Source organism: Mauremys reevesii, linkage group 9 (assembly GCF_016161935.1).
Source record: "Mauremys reevesii isolate NIE-2019 linkage group 9, ASM1616193v1, whole genome shotgun sequence".
NCBI lineage: Eukaryota > Metazoa > Chordata > Testudines > Geoemydidae > Mauremys > Mauremys reevesii.
In genome coordinates this window covers 48,332,443-48,351,701 of record NC_052631.1, presented here as the reverse complement: position 1 = coordinate 48,351,701, position 19,259 = coordinate 48,332,443, and the positions used below count along the sequence as shown (strand labels likewise).

At 47.1% G+C, this 19,259-nt stretch overlaps 1 protein-coding gene across 1 annotated transcript in view; it reads right to left on the bottom strand.

Moving 5' to 3' along the window:
- PCCB (propionyl-CoA carboxylase subunit beta) overlaps positions 1-15,742 on the bottom strand; it is an 85,122-nt gene extending 69,380 nt beyond the window's left edge. Inside the window, exons 1-3 of the mRNA XM_039489285.1 lie at positions 15,408-15,742; positions 7,841-7,960; positions 968-1,036 (exon numbers count right to left, since the gene is read on the bottom strand). Of these exons, the coding sequence (XP_039345219.1) occupies positions 968-1,036; positions 7,841-7,960; positions 15,408-15,614 (396 nt within the window). The 5' untranslated portion in view covers positions 15,615-15,742. The remainder of the gene's footprint in view (positions 1-967; positions 1,037-7,840; positions 7,961-15,407) is intronic.
- Between the last annotated feature and the right edge of the window lie 3,517 nt (positions 15,743-19,259).

Below are 19,259 nucleotides of genomic sequence, written 5' to 3'. Positions count from 1 at the left end.
TTATTCCATTTAAATTAATACAATAGATTCCACTAAGACAAGATGCTGCCTACGAGGTTTCCTTAGGACTGCCTTGAAGAATCTCAAGATATGAGGGTGTGCCATGAAGTTTGAGAAGAAAGTAGCACTAAGAACTGCTGCAAAAACTATGAGAAAAAAAAATCAAAACACCACCTCAGAGGCCAAAAGCTGGTATTTTATACCTAAATAAAAAAACATTTTCAAGGAAAAATCCAAATATTCCATCTACTGTAGTCCCTTTAACAAATTTTGTTGTTCTAACTGGAAAAGCAATCAAGTTTGCCTGAGCATCCCCAATCCCAAATTCTAGCTATGACTTCTGTAACAAATACAAGGCCTGATCCTGTAATCAGATTTGAGCAGGCAGACTGCAGTGATTCATAGTGCGCCCCCACTAATTTCGACAGGGCTCCATGCAGGTTTAGTGGTCCATCCAAACAGATCCCATGGCAGGATCAGTGTCAAATCCTGCACATGCCACTAGCCCACCATGCACTGCTCAATCATTTGACCATGAATTAATGAAACTCCCAACTCAAGTCATCTCAAAACTCCAGTCTGTTAAAGCATCACCATCAAGCCTTTTTAACCATTGGTGATAACCGTTCCCTCATCCTGAAAGATTCCCATTAGCTCTCTGTCCTCTACAAACATCAGTCTCCTCATCTTCTAAGCCAAACTCTCACCACTCATGTTCCTGATCTGATCTCTCACATAACACCCATTGCTACACATTGTTAGAACATTTCTGTTACCCTGCTGCCACGTGTTGCAATATGTTGTGCATTAACACACTGTTGTTATGTTGGAACAATATTAACTCGAGGGACAATTTACATAATTTAGATATGCTAAAAGACAAGCAATTTAGACAAAATCTACAAAAGATTAGCAAGTTTGAAAGGTCAAGATCACAACATGTAACTGACACAAAGCAAAAGAATACCTGACTGAAGACATAAGCCAGTCTCCCATTAATCCGGCCCTGGCCAGTTACCACACTGTCTCCAGGATACTGCATGAAAGAGCAAAGAACACATAGGTCAGAACAGTAATAAGGTTCATTAAAAAATTATGTCAACGTCTTCTGAATTCACAGACAAAATATTTGTTAATTTGGGAATGGGGCTGTCTCTTCCTCTGTGTTTGTGCTGGGCACTAACATCCCCCAATCATGATAAGGACATTTGGAGTTCTACTATAATACACCTCTACCCCGATATAACGTGGCCCGATTATAACATGAATTCGGATATAACGTGGTAATGCAGCGCCTCGGGGGGGGGGGGGGGGCTGCGCACTCCAGCAAATCAAAGCAAGTTATATAACCAAAGTACACCTCTACCCCGATATAATGCGGTTTCACCTATAACATGGTAAGATTTTTTGGCTCCCGAGGACAGTGTTATATTGGGACAGAGGTGTATAAATAAAACTTAATATGGAAAAAATGTTGAGAACTTTGTAGTTTTATTTAAACTTCAAAAAAGTTAAGGTGTTAAGGTGACACCGAAAAAAAAACCCCAACTGCACATTAGAACGTAAGGAAACACTGTTATTGGCACACTGTAACCCTAGGAGCCCATCAATGACAACTGGCTGAGGGACCACCATACTGTAACCCATATCAGACCTCATGCACTCAATTTCCCCAACACACTGTTGTCATGACATGTATCTAAAAGGTGTCATGGAAGGTACCATATATAAACTGGCTGCATCCTGAAAATCACTGTGTGATGCGTGTACAGGTAGTATTCAAAAGATGATGTGCGTGCTGGAAATATTTTCTTAAATAGATTTGGGAGGTACTGTTTACGTCATACACTTACTCTAGACAAAGGAATGGGATTCACCTATCTAATTGGCTGGAATGCTGGCAGAGGACAATGAAAGAACATTTACATATGTGTTTAAAAAGCTATCAAGCTTTTTTCCCTTGCTTGGTGTGACTTAAATCTTTGTTCTTTGCTAATAAACTACTTCTTCTATTACAAAATCAACTCAGCACTGTGTATTGAAGTCAGGGTTAACTTAAGAGGCTGGCGCGTGCTCTGTCTCTTTGGAGGCAGCAAACCTAATCATTTCTGAATGTGTCCAGTGAGAGGGACTGGACATTGCAGGAAGATGTTTTGACGGCACTCAGGAACTGGAGCTCTCAGATAGTTATCTGCAAGGCACGGTTTAGACTGGCTGAGTTTTGAAGAGTTTGCTAGCAATGCAAACAAGCTGGTGTGGCAGGGAGCTGAGACACAGTTTAGCAACAGCAAAGCACTCACTTGCTGAGGCAGAGGGGTTACGCAATGGCTCACAGTTCTAGGTGCCGTAAGCTGGATGTCATATGCACAAATCATCTTAACTTTGCCCAGGACGCAGGAAGACATTTTGACGATAGACAGCAGACTGTGGGTTTGCAGATTTTAAATCCACTTATTTGCACAGTATGTCTGTGGAGTAAAGGAGCTACAGAGTAAGGCCTTTAGGCATTACTGCAATATATTTAATAAACACTAACGGTTATTACATAAATGCCACATACTCCCTTTGGTCTCTTGCATAAATCTTCCATTGACATTGGTAATCTGCTGTTGACCAAGGGGAGTACCCAGTCCTAAATTCATACCCCAGACCATAATTAAGTACACGCCACAGAATGAGTTTGACACCGTTGCTCTAATACCAGGGTGGATTGATCTAAATCAGGGTGGGCAAATTTTTGGCTTGAGAGCCACATCTAGGTGGGGAAATTGCAAGCAGGGCCATGAACGTAGGGCTAGGGCTGGGGTTGAGGTGCGGGAGGGAGTGTGGTGTGCAGGAAGGGGCTCAGGGCAAGGGGTTGGGGTGCAGGAGGGCTGCGGGGTGCAGGAGGGGGCTCAGGCAGGGGGTTGGGGTGCAGGAGGGGTGTGGAGTGTGGCAGAAGACTCAGGGCAGGGGGCTATGGCCAGGGGGTTGAGGTGCAGGAGGGGGTTTGGAATGTGGCAGGGGGCTCAAGGCAGGGGGTTAGAGGGCTATGGCCAGTGGGTTGGAATGTGGGGTGTAGGAGGGGTTCGGGCTCCGGCCCAGAGCCGATTACCTGGAGCGGCTCCGGGGTGGCAGCAGCGCCCAGGCAGGCTGACTGCCTGCCCTGGCTCCATGTCCCTGCAGCCCCTGGGAGAGGGGGAGAGGGCCTCATGTGCTGCCCTCACCTGCGGGTACCTCCCCTGAAGCTCCCATTGGCTGCGGTTCCCTTTTCCCAGCCGACGGGAGCTGCGGGAGCATGGCGGGGGGGGAGGGGGGGGAGAGGAGAATAGTTTGCTCAGCCCTGATCTAAATCAAAGTGATAGACATCACCAATTGTAATCACACTTTAAATCAGCAAATCTTGATCTAAATCAGGGGTCTCAAACTCAAATGACCACGAGGGCCACATGAGGACTAGTGCATTGGCCCAAGGGCACCCCCCCTCGCTGCCCTCGGCCCCGCCCCCACTCCACCCCTTCCGTGAGGCCCCGCCTCTACCCCATCTCTTCTCCACCTCCTCTCCCCTCCCTCCTGGAAAGTGCTAAGTGCCACCAACAGCTGTTTGGCGGTTTGGGGGTGGGAAGCGCCTGGAGGTAGGGAGAAAAAAAAAAGAAGAGTAATATAGTAGTGTAGTATTAAAATATACACTATTAAAAGTCAATTTATTAACTTTTTTATTAATTTCTTTAATTGTAATGTGAAAAGTCAGTGCTAATTTTGACAGTCATTTCATTTTTGGCCACTTAGCTGGCAGCCTTTTGCATCAACCAGAGCATCAATATTAGGTTTGGTTTCGTCTCAGGATATCAATCTCAGTGTTGCTTTCAAATGTTCATCAGTGAGCCTTGACCTTAACACAGATTTGTTAATCTTCATGGAAGAGAAAAACTGTTCACATATATATATACTTCCAAACATTGCCATTATCCTTGCGGAAGCAGAGAATAACATGGGAAATCTTTCTTGTGAAAGAAACCTGTAGAATTCCAACATTTGTATACTTCTGCTTCAAAATGGTGTCACACTGAAGCTCTGCTAACTCCATCGGCATTTCCTCTGCAACATAGTCAATTTCAACAGCAAATGGTGTGGAAAAAAGTTGAAAATGTGGTTCAAGTGCCTCGAAATCTTTAAACTGCACATCAAACTATTTGTGTAAGTTAGAAATGATCTCTGCATATTCTTTCAAGGATTTGGGTTCAACTTTTACTAAGGAATTCAGAGTCGAGAAATGAACCAAATTGCCAGCAGTCAGCTGTTTCCCCCCACAAAATAAGCTTGACTTTGAATGACTTAACACTGTCATACATCTGTGTTATCACCTGTTTTCTACCCTGAAGTTTCAAGCTCAGTGCATTCAGGTGATCAGTTACATTTGTTAGAAAAGCAAGGTTGCAGATAAAAGTGGAATCAGCAAGCTGTGGAACCTCCTTGTTTTTCATTTTCATGAAGGAATCAATCTCCTCTCTAAGTGCAAAAAAACCCTTCAAAACATTTCCACGACTCAGCCATCTAACTTGAGTGTGATACAGAAGTTCCCCATATCCGCTGTCCATACTTGCTAGAAAAGAAGTGAACTGTCTGTGATTCAGCCCTCACGCACGTATAAAATTAACAGTTTTAGCAACTACATCCATAACTTCCTTCATTTGTAGACTTTTACTAGCAAGGCTTCTTGTGCAAAATACAATGTATACTGGTGAAGCTAATTCCTGGTATATTGCGGCTGTTCAGTTTGGTCGTCAATAATCCAACCACACCAACGTTTTCAGAGCACATTGATGGCGCACTGTCCATAGCCAAAGATATGAGTTTGTTCCATGGCAGTTCAGCTTTTTCACTGCACTCTTCCAGTCCTTGAAATATGTCACATCCCATTATGGTACCCTTCAGTAGCATTAAGTCTAGCAATTCTTCAGTTATATTCAAATTGCAATCCACACCTCTAATGAACACTGCACACTGTGTGGTATCTGATACATCTGTACTCTTATCAAGAGCAACTGAAAATGCTTCAAAGTCTTTTGCCATTTGAATCAATTGTTTTTGCACATTATCAACTAAATCTGTTACCCTGCAGGCAACTGTATTGGCAGACAAGCTTATGCCTTCAAAAACTTTCTTCCTATCAGGACATAAAATTTCGCTGGCCTTCATAAGACATTCTTTTACGAATAAGCCTTCTGTAAAAGGTTGCGATGATTTTGCGCTTCTCACAAAACTTGCTCTTATTGAATCTTCGCTGGACTTGTTAATCCCCGAAAAGAAATTTCTTTGCTTGGCAAATGCTGCTTTAAGTTGCTGAACTTTTTCCTCTTGGATTTTTCCAGTGAATGCATCATATTTTTCATGGTGCATCGTGTCGTAGTGCCGACGCACGTTATACTCCTTGGGAACAGCAATCGTTTGCTGACAAATAACGCATTGAATTTTATCTTTTACCTCTGTGAAAAAATATAAATTCTCCCATTTGTCTTGAAACACTCTTTTCTTCCATGACTGTTCTTTTTTCCAACAAAGTCATTTCCAAGCGGATTTATTAAAATATATACACTCAGTAAAGCACCCGCACTGCACTGGGCTGCACCACCACTCCACTCCTGCTCTGCCTCTTCCAGGGGTGGCACGTTTGTAGAAATTTTGCTGGTGCCCAGAACCTGCCCTCCCCCAAACTCCGCCCCCACCTGCCTAAGGCTCTGGGAGGGAGTTCGGGTGGGGGAGGGGGTCTGGGGTGCAGACTCTGGGATGGAGTTTGGGTGCTGGGTGCAGGCTCTGGGCTGGAATTTGGGGACAGGAGGCGGTGCAGGGGTGAGGGCTGTGGTGCTGGGGATGAGGGGTTTGGGGCACTGGAGAGGCTCAGGACTAGGGCAGAAGGGCAGGGGAAGAGCAGCCTGCCCTGGCCCTAGTGGAGGGGGACACTAAGACCCTGCGGCAGCAGGTGATGCCAGAAGCCGGCAGAGCCGAGTGGAGTCAGCATGAGCTGCAGGCTCCGGTTGGTGAGGGGGCAGCAAATGGGGGCCAGGGGACACTCGGGGGAGGCGTGTGGGGGTTGCAGGCATGGCCGTGGTGAGAGACCTGGCCCCAAACATTGGGGAGCAGCATGCACGGAGCTTAGCTGCCATATAAAATAACTTGGGGGGGCGGGGGTGAGGGGACTTTGGTGGTGACAGGAAGTAACTGGGGGAGGGGGGGCGCAGGGAGTTTGGCGGGCTGAGAGGAAGAGCTCCGCGGGCCGCGGCCTCGTGTTTGAGACCCCTGATCTAAATAATAGATTTCAATCTCAGTTTGCATTTCTATTTTTTAGTTATTCTCCTACAGAGAAGTTGATTCTCTGCTTGTGCCAAAGAGGCTACTGCTGGGAAAAGCTGATTTAGCACTTCAACAAACTCCAGTTCAAGGTGCTAAATTGATGGCTCCCACCAGGGCTAGCTGTCTGACTTTCTTTAAAACACTTGTAGCAAACATGTACTCTTAATTTTTTTAATTTATTTCACATACACCACAACATACACTATTTCACATATCTGATAAGTGCATACATTGGACACTTCCCATTTTGTCATATTTTCATTCACCAACCACTCACCACAGTAATTACCAGGGTTTACATGCACATTTCATAGATGTTAAGGCCACAAAGGACCATTATGACCTGACCTGCAAAACAGGCCACAGATTTCACCCAGTAATTTCTGCATCAAGCCCAATATAAATGCAAAAGTTTGTTCACCTATGTTTCTGTTTCTAATGTGACCAATTGCCAGGGCTCTAACCACTGAGGTTTGAGGAGCTGCTATATATGAAGTTGAGACAACAATCAAGAGGTTATTTGAGCAAACGGGTATCCTTCAAAAAATGTAAAATCAACCCAAGTGAAGCCAACAGAAAGCATAACTATAGCAGGTAAAATGGAAATTAGGAATGCAAAGAGGGAATCTGAAAAGCAACCAAACACATAAAAACAAATACCAAGAAACTCTATCAAAGTCTATCAGAAGCAGGAAGCCTGTTTGAGAATAGGTGGGTTGGCTAGAGCAGTTCTCAATCAGGGGTACGTGTTGATGTACCCCCTGGAAGACCTCTGCATACCCCCCATGGGTATGCAGAGATCTTCCAGGGGGTACATCAACTGATCTAGATATTTGCATAATTTTACAGCAGGTTACATAAAAAGCATTAGTGAAGTCAGTACCAACTACAATTTCATACAATGACTTGTTTTTGCTGTTCTACATACTATAAACTGAAATGCAAGTACAATATTTATATTCCAATCAACTTATTTTGTAATTATATGGTAAAAACGAGAAAGTAAGCCATTTTTCAGTAAGAGTGTGCTGTGACACTTTTGTATTTGTGTGTCCGATTTTGTAAGTTTTTAAGTGATGTGAAACTTGGGGTATGCAAGACATATCAGGCTCCTGAAAGGATTACAGTAGTCTGGAAAGGTTGAGAGCCACTGGGCTAGAGCACAGAATCCTAAGAATCATAAAACTGTAAGACTGGAAGGGAACTTGATAGGTCATCTACTCCAGTCCCCTACACAGAGGCAGGACTATGTATTATCTAGAACACTCCTGATAGGTGTCTGTCTGACCTGTTCTTAAAACCTCCAATGACAGAGATTCCACAATCTCCCTAGGTAATTTGTTCCAGTGCTTATCTACCTTTACATTTAGGAAGTTTTCCTAATGTCTAATCTAAATCTCCCTTGCTGCAATTGAAGCCCTTTAATTCTTGTCCTGTCCTCACTAGATAAGAAGAACAATTTATCACCATAAGGATTAAAAAGCACAAGAGAGATACTGAACAGAAATACCTTATTCTGATCAGACTCCATCCCAAAGTCTGCACATCTGTGTTCCACGAACATGTCATACTCAACAAAACTGCCAGGGTCCAGCAACAGAAGAATTCGCTCCCTTGCTGTCAGCTTTCCCTAAAATGCAGCAAAAAACATTTAACAGGACCATCATTTGGTTAAACATCCTGCAAGGCATAACTTAATATCACTAAAAGAAAACACGTGGGGATTAATATTTATCAAAGAATCCAGAAGCATCCCCATATTTGTTTCACTAAGCAGGTGCCTCACCCCTTCTCCACAATATTTAAAATAAGGAAAGTAATCACAATATCAGTTAAGGCAAACACAATGCAAAATAAACTGGAAACAGAAAACAGACAGCTGGAAAGCAAATCCTGTTATCACTAGAGGGAACATCAGGACAGAGGTGGTGCTCCCTGAGAGGTCTTGTTAAAAAGCTGCATGGTATGGTGACTGTTTTTGTTTACGCTGAGCAGTTTATTTTGATGTTAGGATTATTTTTCTAATGGAAGAAAGCACATGGAAGGAATCCTTTCACAACTAACCCAATTCAAACCATTTATCACTATGATAACATTGGGCAAACAAACAAAAGAGGAAAACAAAAAGACAAAGAGAGAAACAATTGGATGGCTCATCTCTGGATTTCAGACAGACCTTTGATCTTTCTCTCTCTCCTCCTTTTGGCATTAGTATATTCAAAGCTTTTCACAGGCTGGTAGAGTCTAATAAGCTGTTCAGGTGTACTGAGATCCATTGCTCAGTAACAATGCCAGGTAGTTATCAATTATTGTGAAGCTCTTTGCCCCCACCCCTAAAAAATGCCAAGGCCAAGGTTTTCCAAAACAGGAGTGTGAAGGGGTGTTCCTGATCCTTCATGGCACCCTCCTAGAGGCCCTAATGTCCCAGGAAGGAGCAGTGAAGGTGGGTCCCTTGGTTCTGCCTAGAAAAGCTGCATAGAAACAGCCAATCAGAGCCCAGCAGGCTAAGGTAAGTGCTGCAGGGCCTAAGCAAGTCAGTCACAGGCTAGGGCAAGAAAGGGTGCTCTGCTCTGGTTAAAGGAACTTGATGGGCAGCATTTGTTAAAGCTAGGAGCAAGAGAACCTGAGAGCTCTAGCCCTAAGTTAATGACTGGAGGTAAAAGAAACCAGGTGGGAAAAGACCAGGGAATGTAGCAGCAACCAAAGGAAGCAGTATGTGGCTGTTGTTTCTAGCGTCCCTGGGTTGGGCAAGGAGTAGTGGGTGGCCCAACTGGGTTGCCCAACTGATCACTGGGAAAATGGCCTAAACGCTGAGAAGAGGACAAAGCTTTTTCAGAAGCCTAAGGAAGGGTGGGATTTAAAGGGCCCAGAGACAGGGCTGAAGACCCTGGTGGGGGATGACAGTTTGATCTCTTTGCTACCCTGGAAGGAGTTCCTTCATTATGACTGTGTGACTTGGCTGGAGGGTTGAACTGCTAGAGATGTGCTTAGCAAAGCTGACAACCTACAGGGACCACCAGGAGCAGGAAAAGACCTGCACTACCAGATGCAGAGGCAGGAGATGCTCAAGAGGTGTCCCCTGTTACAAGGACCCTAAAGTTAGTCTCCTACTTTTGTAACTTTCCTCTTAAACAAGTAACTGATTTTTTTTTTAAATCAAAAGTGCTAAGCACCCAGCAGCTACAGATTTTTGAAAACCTTGGCCTCAGAGTATTAGCGTAAAGGGACACTACATGGGCTTGTCTACACATGCAGTGATGCTGTAGTACTTAGTGAAGATGCTACCTATGACAACGAGAGAGCTTCTCCCATTGGTGTAGGTGTTCCACCTCCCCAAGAGGCAGTAGCTATGCTGATGGGAGAAGTCCTTCCATCAATATAGCTCCGTCTACCTAGGAATTAGGTCAGCATAACTATGTTGCTCAGAGATGTGGATTTTCCGCACCCTTGAGTCACGCAGTTATACCGAGATACGTTTGTAGTGTAGACAGAGCTGTCCCTTGGGAAGGGTGAATCGGGGTGATCGCTCTGGGCCCTGCGGGACAGTGCAATTGGCCGGTGTGGTAGGTCCTGGAAGAGACGAATCTGTCACTTCCGCCCTGGGCCCCGCACCCCCCTGGGGGCAGCCTTGAGCGTAGACCAGGGCTTTCACCTTTGATTTCTTAAATTGATACATAAAAAAAGAAAAATCATGTGAACCTTCAAAATAGTATTTCATGTTGTTGACTCTTTAATCTACTGGTCTAGATCGTTCTTTCCCAGAGATAAGCAAAGCAAGTGGGTTTCTCAGTTTTGGTGTCAGGGTAAAGGGATAACATGGAGGTACTCAGCAAAGTCTGCCCCGGCCAGAGCAGGGTGTTATCCAGAGCCAAAAGGACTGGGCTCTCAGAACTGCATGCCCTGAAAAAGCCAGCCATTCCCTGCAGAGTTGGGGCTGCCCTGGAGGAACCAGGGCCAGCAGGAAAGGCTAGAGGGCAGTGTGAGAACAGAACAGAAGCACAGCATGACTAGCTAGATCCTCTGAGGAGGAAAATCAGAGGATTTACCAAAGCAAAGTTTGGGACAAGATTTGTACCAATCAGTATCGTCCAAGTGTCAGTGTGACCTGAATTAGCCTCCTGGAAAGTTAAATAAACCTACATTCTTGGAGCTAGTCTTTCTAAGGCCTGCAAGGAAGTCCAGCTGACTAAGTGGGTGAGGGGAGGACACTCCTTGTGATTTGTTCCGTCTAGATAAAAATACAGACTTGACTTGCAAGAGCCCTTGTTCAGTCTGAAGCCCCTCCCCCATCAACTCAACAGTATACAAGATAGCAGGGACAAGTCAATGTACAGGAATTACCAAGGTATTTCCCTCTTCTCCACTGCCGAGAAGATCCTTGCTCACAACCTTTTGAACTGTCTCCTCCCTCTTGCTGAAGTTGTCCTTCAGGAATCCCAATGTGGTTTCAGACTGTCTCGGGGCACCACCAACATGATTTTTGTTGCACGACAGATCCAAGAGAAGTGTAGAGAACAACACCAGCCATTTTTTATGGCATTTATTGATCTAAGGCCTTTGATTCAATCAATCGTGAAGCATTATTGAAGGTACTGTCTAGGTTCAGGAGTCCACTGAAGTTCATTCATGTTCTCAGGCTACTTCATGATGGGATGACCAGCACTGTCACTGTAATGCATGGGAAACAGACCTGTTCACCATCCGTACTGGTGTTAAACAGGGCTGTGTTATTGTCCCAGCCTTTTTTTCCCTCCATCTATCTTGCCATAATCTTGATTCTTATTTGTGACTACCTTTCTTCTGGAATTGGGATTGAGTGTTGCATGGATGGCCTGCTTTTCAATTTGTGATGTCTTGATTCTAAAACTAAAGTCACCAGGACTATTATTACTGTCCTTCAGTATGGGGATGACTGTGCTATCCTCGCGCACACTGAGGCTGACTTGCAACCCACCTAGATGTCTTCTCAGGCACCTATCGTAGCCTGGGACTTTCCCTCAACACTGGAAAGACCAAGGTGCTCCACCAGCCTGCCCCAGCACAAGTTGCCCCTGTTCTTCCACAAACTGTAATCAGTGGTGAAACCATGGAAAACGTTGAGCCCTGATAGCCAATCTTGATGTGGAGATTGAACATAGGATCTGTTGTGCCAGCATATCTTCGGAATGTTGCTCCATTATGTCTTTATTGACAGAGATCTGCGGATAGAAACTAAGATCCTTGTCTACAATGCAGTAGTCATCCCCACTCTTCTTTATGGGTGCAAGACATGGGTGACATATCGAAGCCATCTTAAGCATCTGGAGTCGTACCAACAGTGCTGCCTTAGGAAGCTTCTCTGTATCAGATGGGAAGGCCATCACAGCAATGTCAGTGTTCTCTCTGGAGCCAATATCACCAATGTTGAGGCGAAGATTATGAAACATCAAGTACATCAGGCTGGTTGTTGTGTGCAGATGGCTGATACTTGTCTTCTGAAGCACATTCTCTTTTCTCAACTTAGCCATGATAAGAGAATCCATGGGGAACAGAGGAAATGGTACAAGAACACCCTGAAAGTATATCTTAAGAAAGGAGACAGTGATCATGAATTGGGAAGAGTTGACTGGAAACAGACTGCAGTGGCACTGCATCACACATCAACCCTTATGCGGTTTTGAAGACAATCGCCTTTATCAAGAGGCCGAGAAACAGCAGAGGAGGAAGGAAAAGCTACAGCATTCCAGCCAGCAGTTGTGCTCTTTCCATGCAAACACTTGTCATATATGTGGAAAAACCTATAAAGCATGAATTGGACTCCTCAGCCATCTTAAGTCTCATCAATGACTTTTCCCCCGGCAGATATCATCCTCGTACTGAGAGATAGCCGATGATGACGCAAGACAGATAAGGGCATATGGTTAGGGTTGTCAGTAGTACAAATGTAGTTCTGCACCCAGTAAAGGACTGATCAGAAATTACAGCTGAACTGAAGCAGGAACAGGAAAATCCTGAAAACAGGGTGCCAAACTAAGGAGTTTGGTAGAAATAGGTACACAGTCAAAAATAAAATAGTATCTACAAAACAATAAGAGAAACTTAAAATCAAACACAGGTAAAATGGAATGCTTGACAATAGAAGATGACCGAAACATAATAAACAATATTGAAACATGGCAGAATGAGAAACAAAATCAATGGGATTCCATCATTTCTGGCTATAAATTATACTGGAAGGGCAGATTAGGTTATATGGGTAGCACTAAAGATTGCAGGGAGTTTAATGAGATCACATCTCAGATTTCTCTGAGCAGAGAGAAACATATAGTATAATCTGTACAGGAAAATGTGTGTGCACTTCAAGACATTTATGACCATTCTGATGGCCTGTCTCATGAACAAGGTTTGGCCTCTCTTCAGTGATTTGGCTAAGACTAAAAAAATTCAGCCATCCAAGTCTGTGGCTCCCAATATCCATGGATCAGATCAAATTAGATGCTCCCATGAGGCAACCCAGAGTTAAGTATACTTGGGCACGAGTACATCCAAGAAAGGGGTTTTCTGCATGCAGCTCACAGGGCTTGAGAAATTCATGGAATAAGGGAACCATATCTGAGAAGACTCATCAACTGTGATGTCTCAACTTAAGTTCTGTGTTTCCTTCAAGGAATAACGGATTTCAGGAGAGGACTGGGCAGTATAGGACAAACATTTCTGTGGGAAGATCTGGGACTGGTGATGTGTTGGGGTCACCCTGCAGCATAACTAAAGCTGATAAAAGCCACAGTGTGGCTAGTCAGCTGGCTGCAGCACACACACAGACATAGCTGAGAATGATTTCCATGCTGGAGGTTGCTTGTTAGCAGTCCAAGTTGGAGGCTACCGCAGCAAGGCATTGTGAAGGGCACTCCAGGTTACAGTCCAGGGGCGAAACAGCTACTCATCAGTCTGGATTGTGCCCTAGTACGTCATAGTGGCTTAAACCCCGAAATACAAGTCCAGCAGTGTAACTCATCGAAGGCCTCCATCAGCAGAATATGTACAGTGAAACCTGTTATAAACAATTATTCATGGTACCAACAAAAAACGTTCCTGATAGAAACACTCTCTTAAGGTCAAACAAAATTGTGCTGGCAACTTTAGGTTTACTTAAGAACAGGGCTGTCTGTGGAACATGCTCCTTAGTGCAGATCTGACTATTTGTGTCCTTCACATTGTATGCCACTAGGTTTTCTGCATTGACCTCTGCAGTCTTATGTTTGGAGAGTGCTGCTACAATTCTTTAATAGAAAAGTGGGTTGGGGACATAATGGCAGGGAGTCCACTGAGAACTCAGCCCCCTGCTAGCGCCTCTTCCAGTGAGAGCAAGTGCAGACCCATCCCCCCATAGCCCATCCTTCTAAGAGACAGCCAATCACCCAGACCCCATTGTCAGGGATAGGGGTGCCAACCCCATGGGGACACTGCCAAGCTGGGGATAGGGGGTTTAAGTCATGCAGGGGCAGGTCATTGGTCCCAGAGAAGGTCAGGGCTGGTTGCCTGGCAGGGGGTGGAATCACTGCAGGGAGGGGTCACAGCCATCAGAAGATGGCTGCAGGGGTGTCAGTGTCTGTACTTGGGGGGGGTGTATGTGTGGTCACTGTCAGGGAGAGGCGGTGGGGGATAGGGTCAGGGGACTGGGAAGGAATTGGGGGCAAATCAGTCTTAGGAGTTGGTGGTGGTGTCAGGGGCTAGTGGGAGGGGAAGCAGTCTCAGGGGTGGGCTAGTGTCAGGGACCAGATTGGGGGAGAAAAGGGCTGGTGTCAGGGGAAGCCAGGGGGATATGAGAGTGGGGTTGTTCTCAGGGTCTGGAAGGGGAAGCCAGAATCAGGGACTGGAGAAGAAGGCTGGTGTCAGGGGCCAGGGGGAATTGTCAGGGATCAGGGTCAGGTGCTCGGGGGAGGAAGAGGTACAGGATCGGGGAGGGCAGTGTTGGCAGGGGGGCTGGTGTCAGGGCCACGGGGTATTGTCAGGGATTAGGGTGACCAGATATCCCAAATTTATAGGGACAGTCATGATATTCAGGGCTTTGTATTATATAGGCACCTATTACCCCCCACACCTGTCTGGATGTTTAAACTTGCTGTGTGGTCACCCTATCGGGGATCAAGGTCAGGTATGGGGAAGGGAGAGGTGATGTTGGCAGCGGGGGTGGGCGCTAGTGTCAGGACCAGGGGTACTGACAAGGATCAGGGTCAGGCATTGGGGGGAAGGGCGGGATCAGAGTCTGGCGCGGGGGAGGGGGCAGTGATGTCAGGGTGGGGCTGGTGTCAGGTCCAGGGGTACCGGGGATCAGGGTTAGGCACGGGGAATGACACAGTATGGACAGGAGAAGCGATGTTGGCGGCAGGGGTTGGCTAGTGTCAGGACCGGAGTAGCAGCGGGGATCAGGGTCAGGCAGGGGTGGGGGCGGCATAGGAGGGAGGGGCAATGTTTGCGGCAGGGGCTGGTGTCAGGATGGGGTACCAGCGGGGATCAGGGTTAGGCATGGGGAGAGACGATATTTGCGGGGAGGGGAGACGGGAGACTGGTGTCAGGACCGGCGGGGATCAGGGTCAGGCGCGGGAGGCGGCGGCATGGGGGTGAGGGGCGATGTTTGCGGCGCGGGGGCTGGTGTCAGGGTGGGAGTACCGGCGGGGATCAGGGTTAGGCATTGGGGGCGATGTTTGCAGCGCGGGGGCTGGTGTCAGGGCCAAGGGTACTAGCGGGGATCAGGGTTAGGCATTGGGGAGGGGCGATGTTTGCGGCGGGGAGCTAGTGTCGGTACCGGCGGGGATCAGGGTCAGGCATTGGGGGGGGGAGCGATGTTTGCGGCGCGGGGGGGCTGGTGTCAGGGCCAGGGGTACCGGCGGGAATCAGGGTCAGGCATGGGGGGGGGCGAGGCGATGTTTGCGGCGGGGAGCTGGTGTCGGTACCGGCGGGAATCAGGGTTAGGCATGGGGGCGAGGCGATGTTTGCGGCGGGGCGGGGGAGCTGGTGTCGGTACCGGCGGGGATCAGGGTCAGGCGAGGGTGCGCGACGCCTGTGTCGGGGGAGGCCAGGTCGGCGGAGCTGCTCACCCGTTTGTGCTGCGCATCGATGCGGGCCTGGCCGCCCCCCAGCAGCGCGGCGCGACGCTTCTCGGCGATGCGCTCGGGCACGGAGCCGGGGGCACCGGCCGAGCGGGACCGGACCAGCCGAGTCCGCGAGACCGGCAGGAGCCGGGGCAACAGCCGTAGCGCTGCCATGGCTGAGAGCAGCAGGGCGCATGCGCGGGGGCGGGGCATGTGAGCGGCCTGAGGGACCGCGCGGGACCGGCCCTGGCTAGGCTCGAGGCAGGGCCGCAGCAGCCCAGCTTTGGTCTCCTGAGGGACGAGGCGCGGGCTGCGCTGTCTGACACCCGGCCTCGCTCCCAGCCTGCCGCCCTGGGGAGCCCAGCGACCCCGCCAGAGACGGCGCGTGCCAGCCCGGCCAGTGAGCGCTGCGCTGGCCGGGCCAGCCCCACGCTCCCCTCAGCCGGTGCCGGCCCAGGTGGGACGCTGGGGATTGGTGAAGCGCGGCCCTTTGTTTCCCAGCCGGTCGGATACAGTCCATTCGGCGGGAAAAGGCTGATTTACGTTTCATCACCTAATTTACCAGCGAGCAGGGTGGGGAGAGAATCACTTTTATTAGCCCAACGTCGGTCGGTGAGGGAGGGAAGCTTTGCAGCTACTCCAAGCGCTTCTTTGCCTAATTTACTGCAGAGACAACACTGTTGCCAAAACACAAGCAAGTTTATGTTGGAAACCTGCCAGGCTCACAAGGGCCGCTGCCAACCCACAGAGAGCCTAGCAGCCCCCAGCATGTCCCCTTCTACCCTAGCTGGAGCCAGGGCTCTGCAGCAAAGAGTTGCCAAGCCCCAGAGCCCTGGTAGGCTCCCTACTCCATAGCAGTAGCCTTAGGAAGTCTGACAGAAGCCAGGGCTCACGGAGCTGCTAAGCGCCATGCTCTGTGGCAAGGACCAAGCTGGGCCTGGAACTTTTATAGGCTATAGCTGAGGGTGTGAGGGAGATTCCCAAAGCTGAGCCTTTTTTTTTTTTTTAAGGTGATAAATCTGAGGAACCATCCCAGATTGATGTGTCAGTTGAGATGGTTTTTGAACAAATTGATAAACCAAACAGTAGGTCACCAGGACCAGATGCTATTCACTCAGAGTTCTGAGGGAATTCAAATGTGAAATTGCAGAACTACTAACTGTGGCATGTAACCTATTATTTAAATCAGCTTCTGCATCAGGTGACTGGAGGATAGCTAATATGACACCAGTTTTTTAAAAAAGTCTCCAAAAGTGATACTGGCAATTACAGGCTGGTAAACCCAACTTCAGTAGTGGGCAAACTGGTTGAAACTATAGTAAACAGAATTGTCAGACACAGATGAACATGATTGTCTGGGGAAAAGTCATGGTTTTTGTAAAGGGAAATCATGCCTCACCAATCTATTAGAATCCTTTGAGGGGGTCAAAAAGGGAGATCCAATGGATATCGTGTACTTAGATTTTCAGAAAGGGGAAAACTAGTGATGTGACAACATTTGCAGAGGATACAAAACTACTCAAGATAGTTAAGTCCAAAGCAGACTGCAAAGAGTTACAAAGGGATCTCACAAAACTGGGTGGCTGGGCAACAAAATGGCAGATGAATTCAATGTTGATAAATGCAAAGTAATGCATATTGGAAAACATAATCCCAACTATACATATAAAATGATGGGTTTTAAATTAGCTTTTACCACTCAAGAAAGAGATCTTGGAGTCATTGTGGATAGTTCTCTAAAAACATCCACTCAATGTTCATTGGCAGTCAAAAAAGCTAGCAATGTAGGGAATCATTAAAACATGGATAAATAATAAGACAAAATATCATATTGCCTCTATATGAATCCATGGTATGCCCACATCTTGAATACTATATGCAGGTGTGGTCACCCCATCTCAAAAAATATATGTTGGAATTGCAAAAAGTACAGAAAAGGGTAACAAAAATGATTAGGGGTATGGAACAGTTTCCATATGAGGACAGATTAATAAGATTGGGACTTTTCAGCTTGGAAAAGATGACGACTAAGGTGGGATATGATAGAGGTCTATAAAATCATGACTGGTGTGGAGAAAGTAAATATGGAAGTGTTATTTACTGCTCATAACACAAGAACAAGGGGTCACTAAATGAAATTAATAGGCAGCAGGTTTAAAACAAAAGGAAGTATTTTTTCACACAGTGCACAGTCAACCTGTGGAATCTTTGCCAGAAGATGGTGTGAAGGCCAAGACTATAACAGGGTGGGCCACACCACATCCCGTAGCTGGACAGTAAAGAAGTTGGGGAAGTAAAGGGTGCTGGTGTCTGGGCTGGGCTCCATGGGAGTGGGGGCTGGTGTCTGGGCCAGGGGCTACCCCGTGGCAGGGAGCGGGGGGCAGGCTAGTGGCTGGGCTCTGGGCTGCCTAGCAGCTGGACTCTGTGGGATGTGGGGCTGGTGTCAGGGGGCTGCCCCATGGCTGGGCTCTGTGGGGAGGGATGTGTGGATATCTGGGCTGTGGGGGTGCCCCATGGCTGGGCTCTGGTGGGACGGGGGATGCTGGTGTCTGGACTCTGGGGGGAAGGAGGTGTGAGTGTCTCTGCCAGGGGGTGTCCTGCAGCTGGGCTCTGGAGGGATGGGAGTGCAGGTGTCTGGGCTCCCCACACAGCTTCATTGAGCACCCCCTCCCCAACTGGAACTGGGTTGTGGTAGGGGTATCTTTAACACACTACTCCTGGGGGAATGTTTTTTGCTGTTGTCTATACTGTTGACATACTTGTTGACAGGTATTTTGAAATAAATTACCACAATAATTGAAACTGGAGTGATTATATTGTGTTATTTTAACAAATAAAATATGGAGAATTTTAAAATATTGTGTGCAGAATTTTTAATTTTTTGGCACAAAATTCCTCCAGGAGTAATAAACTTTCTTAATAAAATAAAAGCTTTTCCTTATGAACAATATTAAAATATTGTCAGGCACACCAGCTGCCATTACAACACTGAACACCAATAATAAACCAACACCAAAACCAGTAATAAAATAAAGCGTATATAGCGAACATTGAACAGTGCAAAACACTGAAACCAGTTTCCTATTTTTGCATGTCTCTGGGCCCCTGTTCTCCTTTCCCTTTCTAGCACAAGTAGCATGCACTGGGTGCTGCTGCAGAGGGGTAGAGGACTGCTGGGGGTACATTTGCCCTGTCCAACAAGCATTGAGTCCTGGTTGCCTGGGCCACCCAACTATGGCATTGTCCAATGTGTTCCTGGGCTGTAGGACATGGTACTGTGAAGGGATCTCAGGACATGGTATGAGCGGAGCAGGAGCCTGCACTCTTACAGCCATTAGCACAAGCAGCTGCTCAAACAGGGTTTTCTGCTGTATTCGATCTTCCTCCCTCAAGCAACATTCCTGCTCCAGAAGCTGCACTGCAAATCTATCACTGTGCTCTACAGCCTGTCTGTGCCTTTCCGCTGCTATGAATCCTTTTCCCTTTGGTATTGTATCTGCTTGTTGACTCCATTCAGGATTTCCACTATGTGTTAATTACAGAAATGCTTCCTCTTTGTCCACAGTTCAAAATCCCAGGCTCCTGCTGGACCATGGCTGGGCTGCAGGTGGAAGTGCCTGACAGCAGACATCAAACAGTATATTGTCTCAGTACTTAAAAAAAAAAAAAAAAGTTCAGTGCATCCTCAGAGAAAAGTGCCTGTAGCATCTCAAGCCTAAAAAAAATGATACTTTGTAAAACTCAGCTTCACTTAGGGTGACCAGATGAGAGACGTGAAATACCAGGATGAGGGCGCGTGGGGGGGGGAGGTGCCGCCGGTGGAGCAACAACAACAACAAAACAAAAAGCCGCCAGAGC